Source organism: Macrobrachium nipponense, chromosome 4 (genome assembly GCF_015104395.2).
Source record: "Macrobrachium nipponense isolate FS-2020 chromosome 4, ASM1510439v2, whole genome shotgun sequence".
Taxonomy (NCBI): Eukaryota; Metazoa; Arthropoda; class Malacostraca; order Decapoda; family Palaemonidae; genus Macrobrachium; species Macrobrachium nipponense.
Window position 1 is genome coordinate 39,119,622 of NC_061100.1, and position 17,207 is coordinate 39,136,828.

Here is a 17,207-nt window from a genome sequence, read left to right on the forward strand (position 1 = left end):
ATAGTACTTGTACTAAAAAGAAAGCCCTTAAGCCTTTAGATCTTTTGAGATGTAAGATATAACGTAGTTGATTGCAAACAGTTGTGTTTATCATCATTTTGCTTTTTCTTTCTCAGCCGTACACAGTCACCATCATTGTTTGGAGGCCAAAATCTTCGTCTTCTCAGCTCACCTTCATCACCAGGTCGTTCTCTCGGTCCCCTGTATTCACCACGTTCAATGTATCCATCACTATGTAATGAATCTTTAATAGAAAGTGAACCTCTTGTCCCAGATATCTGCCTAGATCATGTGTGGACTGATCATTCATCTGCTCGTGCTACAAAAGCATTCTTAACAGAAAGCAGCGTTGGCCAAAAATACATGTGCTTGATGTTAACTCAAGCTGGGATGTTGAGATGCATCAAGTATGAATACTCCAATGATCATTGCAGTCTTATATTTGGGTCAATATCATGCATTCCAGCCAAAGATGCATTACCTATCAAAGCTTTGAGAATGATGATTGTGGTTGATGGGAGTGGTAGCCTCTCCCTGTATACTGGCGTGTCTCACGTATGCCGTGTTAACTTGAGTGGTGTGCCACTTTTTAATTCTTCTTTATTTAAAGACTTTTCATCACTCAACATATCATCTCGCTTACAAAGCCCATCTACTCCACCTTACAGTAGGCACAGTCTCCTCACGTCTAGCCGACCAGCATCTGCTGTTGATCCAAAGTTTGATTTGGGATTGTCTCCTGTAATAACTGAAAAGTCTGCACTTGAGGGCTCCTTATTGGATGATCCTGGCTTGCCTCTCTCCTCTGCCATTGTAGCCTTGAGAGATGAAACAAATTATAGAGTGACTTTAGAACATGCCAGTGGAATATTGTACAGAATAACTTTACCAGCAGTGACCTCATCCCCCATTGTTAAACAGGCATTGGGGGCACTTCAGTATATCCTCCCTCGAGAGAGTGCACTCCTGCTGATAAATAAGTGGTATGCAACAAGAAATGCTCCAGGCTCAGGGGACTTTTCCCCACAAAGTGAGTGGACATTGTTTTCAATGATGCTACTTTCAATGATGGGCTATGACACTGATAAGCTTGCTTTAACGTCATGCCCAGTTGAAGCTTCTGGTTCCTGTAGCCCCTTAGTTGCTACAAAGAAATTCCGTGCTGCTGAAAGTGGCTCAGACAGTGACTGGGAATATATGTTATCTTCAGCCTTTCATATGGCAGCTGGAAACACATTAAGTGAGATACTTGGATTACAGCGAGTTGGGGTGTTACGGAAGCCTCAGGATGATTGTAAGGCAACAGCCAATGTTAAAGCTCCTTTATTTTCCCATCTTCCATCAATTTTATTTGCTCTACATTTGGTGTATGAGGATTTTAAACTTAATACTCTCCACTGGGAATTTTGTAGTTTATTGGTAACATGTTTACATCAGCTGGCTTCAGATATGCGGGCAGGTCAGTATCTCCATCACTACTGGAAAGATTTTCCTACTATATGCCCATTAAATGGTGCTCCTACTCAAGTTCCTTTAGAAGAAATACAGAATTTAACTATTCCTGCATACTACACGGAGTGTCCTCCACATGTACTTGGACATTTGTATACAATTATGGGAGGCATTGAAGTTGAACCATTTCCTTACATTCCTGAAGTTTGCACTGCAACCAGAAATCTGGTCTTGTTATACTGCTTAGCAGCAGCAAACTGTTCTCTACAGGGCATTCCTTTTGAACGTTTTTTACTGCGTCTCAATCCTAGTGGCCAAAGACAGTTAAATTCAACAGAAATAATAATGGATTTGCTGTGTAAGGAGGAGAGAGAGTCAAACATTCATGAAAAAATTGTTCTCTTGACAGATCAGCTTGGATTAACTGTGCGTGACATTCAGCTACTTTCACCTGGTGTCTCTCTTCTATTGATGAATGCGCAACATATGTGTCGCATGTATCCTCCTCAGGACTGGCCAGCATCAGCCTATCACTTGATTCATAGACCTGATCTTGTTGCTCAAAGAGAAGCAGCCACCAAAAATACCAGTCAAAGTAAAGATCCATTTAATATTAAAGTGAGATGTCAGAGAGATCCTGATTCAGTCCAGGAAGTCAAAAAAGTGTCCCAACAATTGAAAGATGAGGAAGATGGAATGGAAACACTAGACATGGACATGTTAAAGCTCAGGTGGCGAGAAGATCAGCGAGTAGCAGAAGTGCGTCACATGCTGTGCTCTTCTCGTGCAGTTACAATAAATATTACACAACGTCCAGACGTGTCAGATCATGACTTCTTAGAAGAACAGGAGCGACATCTTTATGCCCTTTGTATTAGGACAATGTCATTACCAGTTGGTCGAGGAATGTTTACTCTCTTTTCTACAGCACCTGTCATAACAGAAACCTTGCCTATTCCCAAGCTTAATCTCTCTGGCAAAGCTCCACCCCGAGGTACTGCCATTGATCTCTCAAGTATTGAAGTACCCCCTAATATGGATATGTGGCCACATTTCCATAATGGAGTAGCTGCTGGCCTTAAAATTGCTCCAAACTGCGGTGAAATTGATTCAACATGGATTGTTTACAATAAACTTAAAGGTTCACTAGATAGCCCTACTGAACATGCTGGCTTTTTAATGGCCCTTGGACTGAATGGGCATCTCAGGAATTTGGCTACAGTAAACATTCATGATTATCTTGAGCGAGGCCATGAAATGACCAGTGTGGGTTTGCTCCTTGGTATATCAGTTGCAAAGAGAGGCACTATGGATATTCAGACTACGAAGTTACTCAGCGTCCATTTAGAGTGTCTTCTGCCCCCAACATCCACAGAGCTAGATGTCCCACACACTGTGCAGGTATTGTATTTTTTGTTTGTTGAAATTTGTTAACCATTGCAACATATGTATTTAGTTTTTCAAATTTTCAAATATGAGTACTCTCTCCATTTTGGATGATTAGATAGAAAGCCTCTAAAATTAACTTAATATGCAGGTCATTTTGTTTGATGATGTTGTTTGGTGTTTTACTAAAGTTCAGTAATTACTGAGAGGAAAATCTGGTAAGAAATAATCGCATCGAACAAGGAGAGTCTAGTGTAAACTATGTACATATTTGTTGTGGAGAAGACAAAAGAATATAGGAAGGAAAGAAAAGGGAATGAATATTACAATTACAGTGGAATCTCGTATTTGTGTACATAATCAGTTCCGGAACCTCCCACAAAATCCGAAACATACGAAAACTGAAGCAATTCCCATAAGGAATAATGTAAATACAATTAATGCGTTCCAAACCCCCAAAAATGTTTTTAAAAAATACATTTTATAGGGAATAAACACACTTTTGTATGCAGAAAACAATGAGAAATATAAATGACAAATGAAATGAATAAATGAACATTTAACATCACTCTTACCTTTATGGAAAACACTGGTTAACGTATGGAAGACGGAGAGGAGAGGTTATTGTTTGGAAGAGGAATCTCCCTCCAGAAGGACTTCAGGTATCAAAGACCTATCTGAGGTTACTTTTTTTCATTTTTTACTGGCACTGTCTTAGGTTACTTCCCCTCTTCATTTTTTACTGACACTAGGACCAGCTTGAGAGTTACTGGACCCATGTTGCACAACAAAACTGTCCAGAGACATTTGTTTTTGGCATTAAACATTTAAAAATGTCAGAGACAGATTATAACTCCTTTGTTTGGATGATAATTCTCCACAAAAGTTTCGACATCATTCCACTTTGCAAACATGTCCTTATTCCCAGAAGTAGGCATATTATGTATGCCCATTTGTTTTCTGAATTTTTCAAACCAGCCTCTGATAGCCTTAAATTCACTAACAGCGGCACTTGTAGGCATTTTCTCACTGAGATCGGCATGCAACTTCTTCCAACACTTTTCTAGGAGTTCATTCTTAAATTCTATAGTGTTTCTTGCCCTTTTTTTTTTATAGAAGGGCTAGCACTTGGAACTTTCTTAGGCCCCGTAATGGCTTATTTAGTAGTTGCACTCTTCTAATAAAAAAGCACAAAAACAATGAACACTAGCAGAATCGGTCACAAAAGAAGATGGGATTTTTTGTTTGGGCGCTCGATACGGGGCCTGGTCATGTGCTGTACCCTGGATGGAGCGATTCTGAGTTCATGAAAAGCTGCAGAAACGTACGATAACCAAGAAAACATTTTGTAGAAAAAGTCTGCGAAAACTGAAATGTACAAAAACCAAGGTTTGATTGTACATTTATTTGTTGTAAATATTTACATAAATTTAGTAAGATTGAAGATGCAGTAACTTTTTTGGATTACAGTATACATGATTTTTCTCATTTTTCTTTGCAAAATTACAATTATAACTGACTTACTATCATAAAAGAGAAGAACTAAAACCAACAGCAACCCCTGGCCTCTTGAAGTCGAGATCAAACTAACCCGTGAGCTGCCTGCTTCGTTGATCGTAGCTAGTCTAAAAGTTGCCATTAGTGAATTCCTGGGTTATAGAAGTAATGGGACCTCTTTCCCACCCAATGGCACATAATATTGATGCTCATCTTGAGTGAATCCGTCCATCACCCAAAACCTGTTAATGTTACTCATAAGAGGGTATCCGTCCTTTATGGGTTAAGTTTTGGTGAATGCCCACAAGTAAGGTTGCTGTGATGTTTTTTTTTTTTTTTTTTTTTTTTTTTTTTTTTTTTTTTAGCATCTTATATAGACTACAGTTGAATGATATGCATTAGAAAATAAGCTAACGAGTATTCAAAAGGGCTTTAACCTGGCCCTAAGCCCAGATCTTAATAAATTCATGAATCTTTTGACAGCTTCTTTTCTTTAGTTTGTCAGTTACTTACTGCGTTATAAAATCTTTAATAAGCATAGCATTATTCTTACTGCTGATCATTTCTTCCCCTTCAATATTCGTCGTCTTCTCCATGACATATTTACATTGGTTATGTAGTTGTATTTATACTACGTACACAGAACTTACTTTTAACTTCAGTATTGTGTAATTACCAATTACCTGATTATTACACCCTGCAGCTAATTATAAATTCATGTACTATCTTCAAGTTGAGGTGAAGGTTTAATGCAGAGAAATGCTCTTGTAAATTAAAACAAACCATATACAGTGGTACCTCGACATACGAAAGGCTCAACTTACGAAAAACTCGAGATACGAAAGCAAATACGAAAAATTTTACAGCTCTGCATACGAAAAGTTTTCAAGATACGAAAGGTTGTTGCTGTAAAGTCCCGAGATTCGCCCGGACCACCGAGAACAATTTTAAAACTCCCGCGCCGCCAACTGAGTAAACTCGCCACCATGCTCCCGCTCTCCCATTGGTTCTTGATGCTGGTCACCCCATAAGATCCTGCTCTCCTATTGGTCAGCATCTACCCCTTGTGCTTCAAGTATTCTATTGGTAAAAGGATGCTGTAAATTGAAAAACTTATTCATGCAACACATTTAATAAAAAAAAAACATTACCTAAAGATAGAATAAAGAATAGAAATGAATGGTTATTATACTGTTTGGTAGTTTCATTAGTTGAAGAGATACTAATGAAAATTTATGGCTTACTGTGTCCTAGGAAAAATGATTGCTTGGCGTTCGTTCGGTACTCGTAAGACGGTAAGAGCTGAATGTAAACAATCGATTGGAAGGAGTTTTGTTTGTTTGTGTATTATAGCTAATAATTATTTAATAATTATTTGAAATGAGTACATACTGGTTATGTATACATTTTATTGGCATATTCTAAGCTTTTAACTTCTTGGGTTTAGATGTCAGAATCATAGACTAGGCTACAGTAGCAACCGCTAACATAGGCTAGGCTTATTGCTAAGGGACATATGCTAAAGTCCTAATATATGCAGTAAAAATGGGGTTGAACATTACATGCAGTTGAATGTTACTCAAGTATATACAGTATTTTGCCTTTTTGGAGTCATATTTTTTCCGTCGGATCGGCGTCGTAACCCTAGAACGTGTTTTAGGCCTGGAAATATAATTTACTGGGGTGTTTTTGGAGGGCTTGGAACGGATTAGCCATTTTACATGTAAAATGTGGTTCAAGATACGAAGGGCGCCCCAGAACGGATTAATTTTGTATCTCGAGGTACTACTGTAATAAATATTTGAGTTTATAGCATTATCTATATATATATATAATAATATATATATAAGGGATTTTGACGTAGGAAAAATCTATTTCTGGGTGATTGGCTCGTGTCGCCCTATGAAATATCCTTAAGATCATTATTTCTAGGTAAAATTAATCTAAAATTACCAGAGAAAAAATAAAATCAAGAAAATGTCAGTAAAACTGACTCGCTCACTCTATAAAAGAAGTGTCGGTATGGGAATAGAGGCGAGTGGGATCACTACCACGAGTCATTTACCATTTAGACCTTCCAACATAAAATCCCCACCAGAGAGAGCTGATACTAAAGGGTGATGCGGCCGCTACTACTACTACTACCACCGACGCCACGGACAGCAGCGCCCCTAGCGGTCATCCTTAATCTATGAACATCTTGTCCTGTAGGGTGGGTAAAAGGAAACAGGGTGGGTTTCATAGGGCGACACGAGCCAATCACCCAGAAATAGATTTTTCCTACGTCAAAATCCCTTTTCTGGGCTCAGCTCGTGTCGGCCTATGAAATAGTACCAGAGAAACAGACAAGATGGGAATAAGGACAAATGAAACCCAATAGTAAAAGAGGTAATATAATATAAGTGAATCAGGGACATTCCAGTATACAAACAAAGTACTTTAAAAGCTAACTTATACTAAAACAATGGCATGGTAAAGAAAGCAATCAATATAAAGTACTTAAAATAACTTATATTAGACATGGTGATACATAATAGTGTAATGGCAAGAAACAACATAGAATGATTCACTTAATTAAGTATTTACAAAATATACAAACTCATTGTGTTTTTCTACCCTAGCATAAAAATAAGGGTTAGAAACACTGAAGTACATTATATGTACATAACGTGGATGTCCCTAGCAAAAAAATAAAAAAATAAGGGACAATCCACCAAATTGATTCCTTTAGCGGCTAGGCTAGAGTATCCGAGTAGCATGGCAATAGGGTGAGGCAAGTTGGACGAGGTAGGTAGAAAGGAGACCTGGATCTATACTACAACTACTGTGCAGTATCAGGAGAAACAATGTTTCCCGCTGCTACTGCAGAAAAATTTTAAAGATTCCAAGGACTTCAGGTAATGACGTTTAAAGACTGTCGGTGATTTCCATCCAGTATACTTTTTAAGATCCTCAAAATTCATATGTTGGAAGCTAATTTAATTGAGGTGGCTACTCCTCTGATGTCATGTGCTTTTGGAAATGAATCAGGGTTGGCTTGTTTAATGAAGTAGAGGATCTGTTGTCTGATCCTTTCACTGATAAAAGTGCCACCTTTTTCTCTCATAAAGAGAGAACCTGAGGATCTAGAGGATGTACGAGATAGAAAGGCTCTTAAAGTTGATACTGGGCAGAGAGAAGGATCTTGCGGAAGTGGGATGACTTTCCAAGGAGCCCACCTTGCAAGGGGATCCTCATTTTTAGCTAAAAAGCTACGATCCGGAGAAAGTAGAACTTCTCCTGAGGGGAGAAATTCCACCCATGACCCGCATCTCTGGAGGATAGAGCCGACAGTTCTGAAATTCTGGCTCCTGAAGCCAGGCTTAACAAAATAACGTCTTTCTAAGAAGCATCATGAATGTGCAAGACGAGTTGTCAGTATCTGAGGCTAGTTTGAGGACATCATTTAAGAACCATGAAACTGCAGTAGGCCTTTGAGAAGGTCTAAGTCTAGCACAGGCTTTGGGAATAGACGTAAAGTAAGATTCGGTAGGTTTGGTCTATTTGGAAACCCAACTGAAAGATTTTCTTCAAAGCCGATTTATTAGTAGTAATAGTGCTAGCTGCTAAGCCTTTTTTCAAACAAGGACCTGAAAAAGGATATAGCTAAGTTAACTGTCATGGTTGTAGTGTTTTGATTCATTCAGGAAGGATGCTAATTTTTTAACAGCTGAGTCATATTGTCTAATAGTTGACTCTCTTTTGTCTGATTCTAGAAAGAGGATGTTTTGTGGATCAATGTTAGCATCTTTTTTAGCCGCAAACTTCATGAAGTCCATAAAGTTTAGGGTCTGGAGAATTCCTGAGGAGCGAACACAGTCCTCATTTGTACTGATTGCGACAACTTGGGATTGGGAATCCGTTGAGGTCGGAGACCCAATTCCAGAAGCAGAGGATACCAGTTGCTTTTTGGCCAGTCTGGAGCAATCAGAGCTACTAGTCCCTTGAAAGTCCTCAGCTTGCTCAAGACTTTCAAAAGAAGATTCACTGGAGGAAATACATAGATTTTCCTCCATTGATTCCAGTCCAACGACAGGGCGTCCGTGGCATAGGCCAGAGGGTCCAGGTTGGGGGCCACATAGCAAGGGAGCTTGTGGTTCGCTTGTGAGGCGAAGAGATCTTACTTGGAGGGGAACCTGGGAGGGGCTCTCCGGCCATATTCCAACTGGAATGACCTGTCGTCTGGGAGGGGCCCATTCTGACTCCAGAGGGACTGACCGGGACAGAGCATCTGCTATCACATTTCTTACCCCTGCCAGGTGAGTGGCGGACAGATGCCATCTGTGCTTGTCTGCTAGCGCAAAGATGGCTATCATGACATGATTCACGTGTTTGGATTTGGACCCTCCTCTGTTGATGCAATGTACTACCACTGCACTGTCCAAAACTAGTCTTAGATGAGACTTCTTCGGAGGAAGGAGTCTCTTCAGGGTAAGAAATACTGCCATTGCTTCCAGGACGTTTATGTGGAGCTGGCGGAACTGAACTGACCAAGTCCCCTGAACTTGCTTGAATTGAGAATATCCCCCCCAACCGGACAGGGAGGCATCCGTGTGAATGGTTAACACTGGAAGGGGATATTGAAGGGGTACCAGTTTGGCAAGATTCTTCACTTTTGTCCATGGCCGGAGCTGATTGCGAAGGATCTGTGGAATTACTGACAACTTGTCCCGAGATTTGACGTTTGCTCTCGATCGCCAAACTCGATTTATATCTTTCAGCCTTGCTTTCAGGAGGATGTTTGTCACTGAGGCAAACTGAAGAGAACCTAGGATTCTTTCCTGGTTTCTCCTTGATGTTTGTTTGCATTTGAGAAATTGTCTCACAGACTTGGCTATTTCTTTTCTTTTGACCACTGGAATTGACAGATTGTGGGAAGACAAATCCCATTGGATTCCTAGCCACTGAAAACGAGACTCCGGAGTGAGTCTGGATTTCGTTCTGTTTATCTGGAACCCCAGATGTTCCAGAAATTGTACTACCTTCTTCGTGGCTTTGAGACATCCCTCGACCGTTGGTGCCCAGATCAACCAATCGTCGAGGTATGCTGCTACCATTATCCCCTGAGTTCTCAACTGTTGAACTACCACTTCTGCTATTTTCGTGAATACCCTGGGGGCTACATTCAGACCGAAGGGCATCACTTTGAATGAGAACTTCTGATTTCCTAGTTTGAAGCCTAGGAATGGACGGAAGTGTCTGGCTATAGGGATATGATAGTATGCGTCTGTAAGATCGATAGAGGTTGTGACAGCCCCACGGGGAAGTAAGGTCCGTACCTGCGAGATGGTGAGCATTTTGAACTTGTCGCAACGAATGAAAGAGTTTAGCGTTGAGCAAGTCTAAGATTACCCTTCTTTTTGTTGAGCCTTTCTTTGGCACGCTGAATAAGCGAACCTTGAAATTTTAGATGCTTGACCTCTCGCAATAGCTCCTTTCTGAAAGAAGGAGTTCCTCACCGCATAATCTGTCAACTCCTTTGATGGTACTTGATAGAATGATTTGATTGGAGGAGGATCTTTGATCCAACTCCAACCCAATCCTTTGGACACGATGCTCTGTGCCCATTTGCTGAACCCCCACCTGTGACGGAAGAGGAACAGCCTCCCTCCTACCTGGGGAGCCTCACTGTTGTCGAGCGGGTTGACCTCCGCGTCCTCCTCTGAAGTGCTTGCCTCTTGCAGCTCTTCCTGTGCCACGCTGGCGAAAGTGGCCTCTCGCCCTGCTACCCCTAGAGAACCTGTTGAAGGTTGGGTAAGCCTGGCTTTCATACATTGAATTGAAGGCCGGCGAGACTGCGTAAGAGGTCGAAGGTTGACTTTGAGGAGACAACAGGAGAATGGGCTGTGTCTGCTTCGAGGTTGACGGCTGTCCCTGTTGTGTAACTGGACGGCCTGAACGAAATGCTGTTGTTGCTGTTGTTTCTGTAAGGTTGGAACCTTCTACCTGTCTTCTTTAGTTTTTTACCAGCGCAGTGGCGGTCTCTTGTTTCCTCTTGGAAGAGATGCCCCATCTGGCTCTAAGGCTCTGGTTAAGCCTAGCAGCCTCGTGGTGCACCTCATTCACAGAGGCCTCTGGGAAGAGGTCCGCACCCCACATGCTGGAAGCTAAGAGTCTATTAGGCTCATGCCTGATAGTTGCCTCCTGCAAGACATGCTTTCGGCAGTTCCTTCTGGCTAAGAAGAAGTCAAAAGCATCGGCTTGAACCGTCTGGAGCTGGGATTTAGCCAGTATCTTGAACAACGGTTCTGTAGCTTAGGACAGGGCAGCCATCTCCGTAATGATAAGGGAGTTAAGAGACCTCCCAAATCTTGTACGGGCATCGAACTCTGCCTGAATAAGGGTATCAGGCAGTCTCGGAAGCTTCTCGTCAAACTGATCCATCGCGCAGTCTGGCTTCAGCTTACCTACTGAGAAAGTGGCAGGTAGGTTCTCCCACAATTCTCCGAAGGACGGGAAGAGCGGAGAACGGTAAGATTCCGCCTCCCTCAACTGTGGCATGGGCTCGTCTTTGAGGACTGCCCTGAAGAGTCGCTTCTACTACCTTAGTAGTGAACGGAAGAGAAGCCTCTTCCTCCGTGGCGAAGATAGTAAAGGGACTCTTGAATGCCTGGAGTTTGGTGTTGGTACAGTCCCAATCCTCCAGGCAGTGAACCCATTCCCGCTGTGCATGATTCCTACTATATAGCACAGTCTTCTCGGAGATCTTATCCTCTCTATTGAGAGCAGTTACGGTCAGCATAGCATACCCTATGAAAGGCCGAGTCAGTCCGGGAGGGTAGAACTCGAAGTCCTCAATCCTTCGAGTTCCACTCCGGGATAGAAATCATGCCGTCCTTGAAGGGGGCATAAGCGGCCACTCTCCATGGGTTATCCATAGAGAAGGCTGGTAGGGATTAATAAGGAGGTAGCTGTCAAGAGACCAGTACCTGCTACAGGGGAGCTTGGCTGAGGGGCCTGGTTGAGGCCAGCAAAGCGGTCGTCATGCTCTCTAACTCGGTTAGAGAGGTCTTGGATAGACTGACCAGTACTGGTTGATCGTGTTTGACAGCTGTGCAAACATTTGCTCAAACTTGGAGCCAAGAGAGCCAACCATCTCTCCCACTTGCTGCATCACTACTGCTGAGAAAGATGGTGGGATCAAAAGAGCTCGGTCCCGCCACCCCAACAGGAGTTACCGGAGTAGATCCGGTAGATGCCGGAGAAGGCGTTGCTCGGCCGGAGCGCGAGCCTTCTCCTTAGAAGCCTTGCTTCTAGAGCTCTTTGAATAGGAAGAGCTAGGCTTCGTTTTCACCGCATCTGCGTAGGAAGTCGTAGACTTCCTAGCTGAAGAAGACGACGACTTCTTAGAAGTCGTCTTATGTAGGGTCTTCTGTTTCTCTGTCCCTTCACCTTCGGGGTACAGAGAGAGCGGGAGAACGAGCAGGGATCTCAGATCCCGTGAAGCCTTGGAAGGAAGAGGAAGAAGGAACAGGGAAGAAGATCCAGGAGCACCCAAGGAAAGACCTTGGGCGCCCGACACACCTACCTCAACCAACAAATCCTCTGCCCCTACCGCCATAGGCTCGATATTCAGGTCCAGGTTGGCTACATCTGGGACCGGCTCCTGCGTCGAGACGGACCCGAACGCCTGCTGCACCTCCTGCTGAATAGAAGCTATGAGTGGGGCTGCCGAGATGGGGTCCACATACCCCGTCGCCTTGCCTCCGGGGAAGATCTGGACGGCCAGCTTCTTGTCGAGCATATAAGGCTGGCCCTTGGCGGCGTTCTTCTCGAAGCCGCCCACCAAGCCTTCAGGGTTGCCAGGGCGACTTTCTTCACGGCGGCAGCCTGTAAGAGAAGGCGATATGAAGCTTCTAGCAGGGGAGATACAGTTTAAAGAAGCTTAAAACTAAGGGTTAGTGAATGATAAGACGAAGAAATGTCCAGGAGTAAACTTACCCCACCCAAAAGCTGACTCACGAGGTCATAGCAGATGGTGCATGCCTCCGGGTGCCAAACGATCAGCCCGTTGTGGTTGGTGGCACACGGGGCGTGGGTCCTACTCTTCATGGGCGCAGGGCTTCGTACAACGTCGCGTTGCAACCTGGGACCTGGCAGTTGGTAGCCTGTAAGTGGAGAGACATGAGTATCAGAGTGCACACTTACAGCCTAACAAATACTCCGCTGCATGCCGGAGCATGTAAGTTAGATTAAACTAGAGCCCCGCCGTAATACGTGTGGTTAGCTAGGCGGTTGGAGGAGGTCTGAGGCTTACGCCGGAGACAGGAAAAAGATTCCAACCAGGAGTGGTGAGGAGCCATGAAACCACGACAGAGAAGACGGAGATTTAGTACATAAAATAAAATTAAAAACTAAAAAGTCACCGTAACAGTAAAGGGTATATCCATATATAAGGAGGTTAAAACTTTCCGTCTAGTAAAAGGAGTGCCCGGGTAAGGAGCGAGCTCTCCTCCGGTAGCGGAAAACAGGATATAGTAGGCAAGCAACAGACCACTAGTAATCTCCCCACCCCGCCCAGTGGCGGAGCCAGACGGACCTATAACCGAAGGGGGCTCCACGGCTTCAGCGGAGGCCTCCGCGTAAGGTAGGGGAAGGGTGGGACTGAGGAAAATGGGGGGGGGGGTCCCCGGCGTAAACACGGCGGAAGAGAGAGTGGCCTCTCTCTCTCTCCTCTCTCTCTCTCTCTCTCTCTCTCTCTCTCTTCTCTCACCCCCCCCCCGTCGCTACTACTACCCGCTCTCGGTAACCCGGTACCGAACAAGTGGTCGCCCTATACCCCAGCTGGTACGGAGCTCCTGGCCTCCTCGGAGGGAGAGGGAGGTAGGCTACGGTGGTTGTCGTGACAACCAAGGAGATCCACCAGAACACCCTCCTATCACCTGGTAGGGAGGGAAGGGGAAGGGTAAGGTGCTAAGGGACACGTGATCGCAGGTGGCCTAAGCCGCGATAGCAACACAACCACAGAGGGGCCACGTGAACCAGCCTGTACCAACACATGGCACAAAGCACCTAGGCTAGCCTAACACCCTAAATAACACTGATAATACATCGTGAAGGAAGAAAAGACACTTTTAGTAAAAGAAAAAGAAGCCCAGGAGGAGGCGAACTGATCCGAAGAACAGTCGACTACTCGGAGCCAGCGGTAGCCGATGAAGAGCAAGAGCTGGGATGCTGGGCCAGAAAACACAGTATAGCCCTAAATACCAAACTAAGAGAAAAATGGTAAAAGGGCTGTGTCCTAGCTATAAAAACGATGTAATAATACGATGAACGTAAATATAAAAAGCCCATAAGCATAAGATGTCCCAGTATGGGAGACCGGGAAATCTTAAAACACGAGGCGGCACACGGCCGCCACGAGTCAACCGGGAGACCGTATATGACCTATAAAAAGGAAAATACTGGTCCCTGGAAGACTGAAATACCAGGAAATACTACTTATGACGCACTTAACTTAGCCGAAGCAATTGCAGCACGTTCCATCGTAATGGGTGATAATAATCCGGTGAAAAACAACACAAGGGAAAAATGCACCTAGCGCTGTAAAGCTAAAGATTAAGGATGACTGCTAGGGGCGCTGCTGTCCGTGGCGTCGGTAGTAGTACTAGTAGCGGCCGCATCACCCTTTAGTATCAGCTCTCTCTGGTGGGGATTTTATGTTGGAAGGTCTAATGGTAAATGACTCGTGGTAGTGATCCCACTCGCCTCTATTCCCATACCGACACTTCTTTTATAGAGTGAGCGAGTCAGTTTTACTGACATTTTCTTGATTTTATTTTTTCTCTGGTAATTTTACCTAGAAATAATGATCTTAAGGATATTTCATAGGCCGACACGAGCTGATCCCAGAAATATAATATATAATATATATAATATATATGATATATATAATATATATGATATATATATATATATATATATATATATATATATATATATATATATATATATATATATTATATATATATATATATAATAATATAGATATATATGTTTGCTAGATATCCAAATATTAAAACTGTGCCTATGACATTGTTGGTGTGTTTTTTGTGTATGGAACTAATTAAACCCATGATATCTATTTATTGTATAAATTGCATGTATGTTATCTTAGTTTTCCTTCTGAATAAGAGACTTGAAGTTTCCATCCAATAATTTTTGTAATTTGTGTCTTTAGGTTGGTGCTATAATTGGTGTAGGGCTTGTGTATCAGGACACTGCACATCGTCACATTGCAGAAGTTCTTCTGCAAGAAATTGGACGGCCACCAGGACCTGAAATGGAAAATTCAAATGATAGAGAATCTTATTCTTTGGCAGCAGGGTTAGCTCTTGGGTTAGTACTCTTTGGAAGGGGTGGAGAAGCTGCAGGCTTTACCGATTTGAATATTGCAGGAGAATTGTATCATTACATTGAGGGTGGACATAAAAGACCTCTTTTTGGAAGTAAAGAAAAGAAGTCACCAAGTTACCAAATAAAGGCAAGTTTATATTTTATTTAATTCTGTAATTGTTATGATTTATAAGAGTACTTTGAAAGGAAAGATCATTTCAGATTTCTAGTAGCAGTTTTTTAGCTGTATTCAGAAAGTGAACCTTTATTTGCTGGACCCAAGCAGCCATTATTTTTCATTGATTGTTTTTTTTATGTAATGTTATCTGAGCTTAAACTGTAATATTTTAAAATGGTTATTTTTTACTTAAAATTTTTGTTCTTTGATTAAACTGTTTTTCCAGAAAAGATTAGTCTTGAATTATGTATAAGTAGTAAGCTTACTTATAATTGAATTGTTTCATTAATGACAGGTCAACTCTTCCATTTTTCATTCTGAATAATCTATCTGGTGTGAATGATCATAGTTGTTGCAATGACAGTTCACAGAATTCATTTCAACAGAATCTTGAAGATTTTAGTATGAGGTTGACAGAAGATATTGAAAAATTGCTAAGAGATTATTGTGATTTTAGGAAGGAGAGTGTATGAATATAGATGTCACTGCACCAGGAGCCACATTAGCGCTGGGAATGATATATTTTCGTAGTAACAACAGAGCTATTGCTGAATGGATGGTTGCCCCAAGTACACCTTATTTATTGGATCAGGTAAGTTTCTTTACGTACAGTCAGACAGTAAAGTAGTTTTAAACTATATTTGTTCGTTGACTTCCTTTGGGACTGCTTCCATGAATCCCCCCCACCCTATCAAAGAATTTGTGTACAGTAAATTAAATTTCCTAGATGAAATGGTGTAGTCAACTGAGTAGGATATTTGCAAATGAAAAAGAAACATTAGTTGTTGTACTATTGATCATCTTCAGATTACTTTTGATATCTAAACATTGTACGTAAATGCTATGTAAACAATTATGCTGTTACAGTAGTACCTCGAGATACGAAATTAATCCGTTCCGAGGCGCCCTTCGTATCATGAGGTTTTCGTATCTTGGACCACATTTTACATGTAAAATGGCTAATCCGTTCCAAGCCCTCCAAAAACTAAATTGACCTATAAACAATGAAATACTACAACAATTTGGACCATTCAATACCTAAATTAATAACAAAATGCAAAATAACCTGTAAATAAAGTGTATTAGTGTACATGGTATACAAGAAATACTGTACGTAAAATGTGGAAGCTTACCTTTCGAGTGAGGCTATCTCCGAAAGTGGCGGCAGAGGAGGAGGAGGACAAATGGCAGATACGTACGTACACTTAACTTTACGAAACACAAAAAAATTTAAGGAAAACTAAACTAAAATTTACGAAACACATTAACAAAACTGTAACACTTAACTTTACAAAAAACTAAAATTTAAAAAAAAAATTTTATTTTTTTTTATTTTTAACATTTTTTTTTTTACTTTTTTTTTTTTACTTTACGTAGGTTTTTTTTTTTTTTTTTTTCAACTTCTTCACCACTTTCAACTTTCTGATTTTTATCACTTGGTTCTTTTTCCTTTTTTACTTACTCCTGCTAATGCTAAAGGCCTCTTTAAAAAATAACTATCAAATTGCTTCTGCCTACTTTTCACAATGTTCCTGAAACGACTCAGGCAAACATCATTGAACTGTGCAAGCATACGACCTGTGTGAGCCTTTTCGGGGTTTCTTTTTTTTCTATAAACGCGTAGTGTTCATAAACGCCTGCTAATTGTTGCACCTCATGACTCTGTTGGCCCTGGTGTCCATCAAAACCCTGTTCAACCAAATGCTCTCTCTGCAACTGATTTGGGTACTGAATGTTCAGCTGCTGACCTTCAACATAAACTGAAGTGCCTTGATTATACTGGTGTGCATGTTGTAAATGATTGGTCAACACCCTCTGTTCAGCAGGGAGTGGAGATTCTACCAACCTTGCAAAGTTTCCAGTTATCCCATGAGAGAGACCTTGATTACTTATCCCATGTGAGAGATCTTGGTCACTTATCCCACGAGAGAGATCTTGGTCAATCATATCATATATGTCGTCACTCAAGAGGTGCTCTTCTTTTTCCATTTTCTGTGAAAAGATATGAGAATTTTTTTTTTTAAATACACATGACACAAACACCATCACAATGTCAACTCTGACTAGTAGATTCAGAAACAGTTGACGATCCCGAAACGAATACCGCGTGCGTACTATAACGATGCTGGTACCGAGTGGCCGAGGCACGCCACCACGTACATTACATAGATGCATGATGGGAGGGACGCTGGCCAATAGTAGAGAAGGATCTCATGGCCTCGACTAGCATCAGGAACCAATGGGAGAGCAGGAGGATGGTGGCGAGTCTACTAAGTTGGCGGCGCGCGAGTTTCAAAATTGTTATCGGTGGTTCGGGCGA

General features: G+C 42.0%; 1 protein-coding gene across 1 annotated transcript in view; it reads left to right on the forward strand.

Annotated features, from left to right (window-relative positions):
• Positions 1 to 17,207, forward strand: part of LOC135210874 (anaphase-promoting complex subunit 1-like) — a 164,786-nt gene that overhangs the window by 62,330 nt on the left and 85,249 nt on the right. Inside the window, exons 8-10 of the mRNA XM_064243786.1 lie at positions 117 to 2,853; positions 14,555 to 14,861; positions 15,349 to 15,479. Of these exons, the coding sequence (XP_064099856.1) occupies positions 117 to 2,853; positions 14,555 to 14,861; positions 15,349 to 15,479 (3,175 nt within the window). The remainder of the gene's footprint in view (positions 1 to 116; positions 2,854 to 14,554; positions 14,862 to 15,348; positions 15,480 to 17,207) is intronic.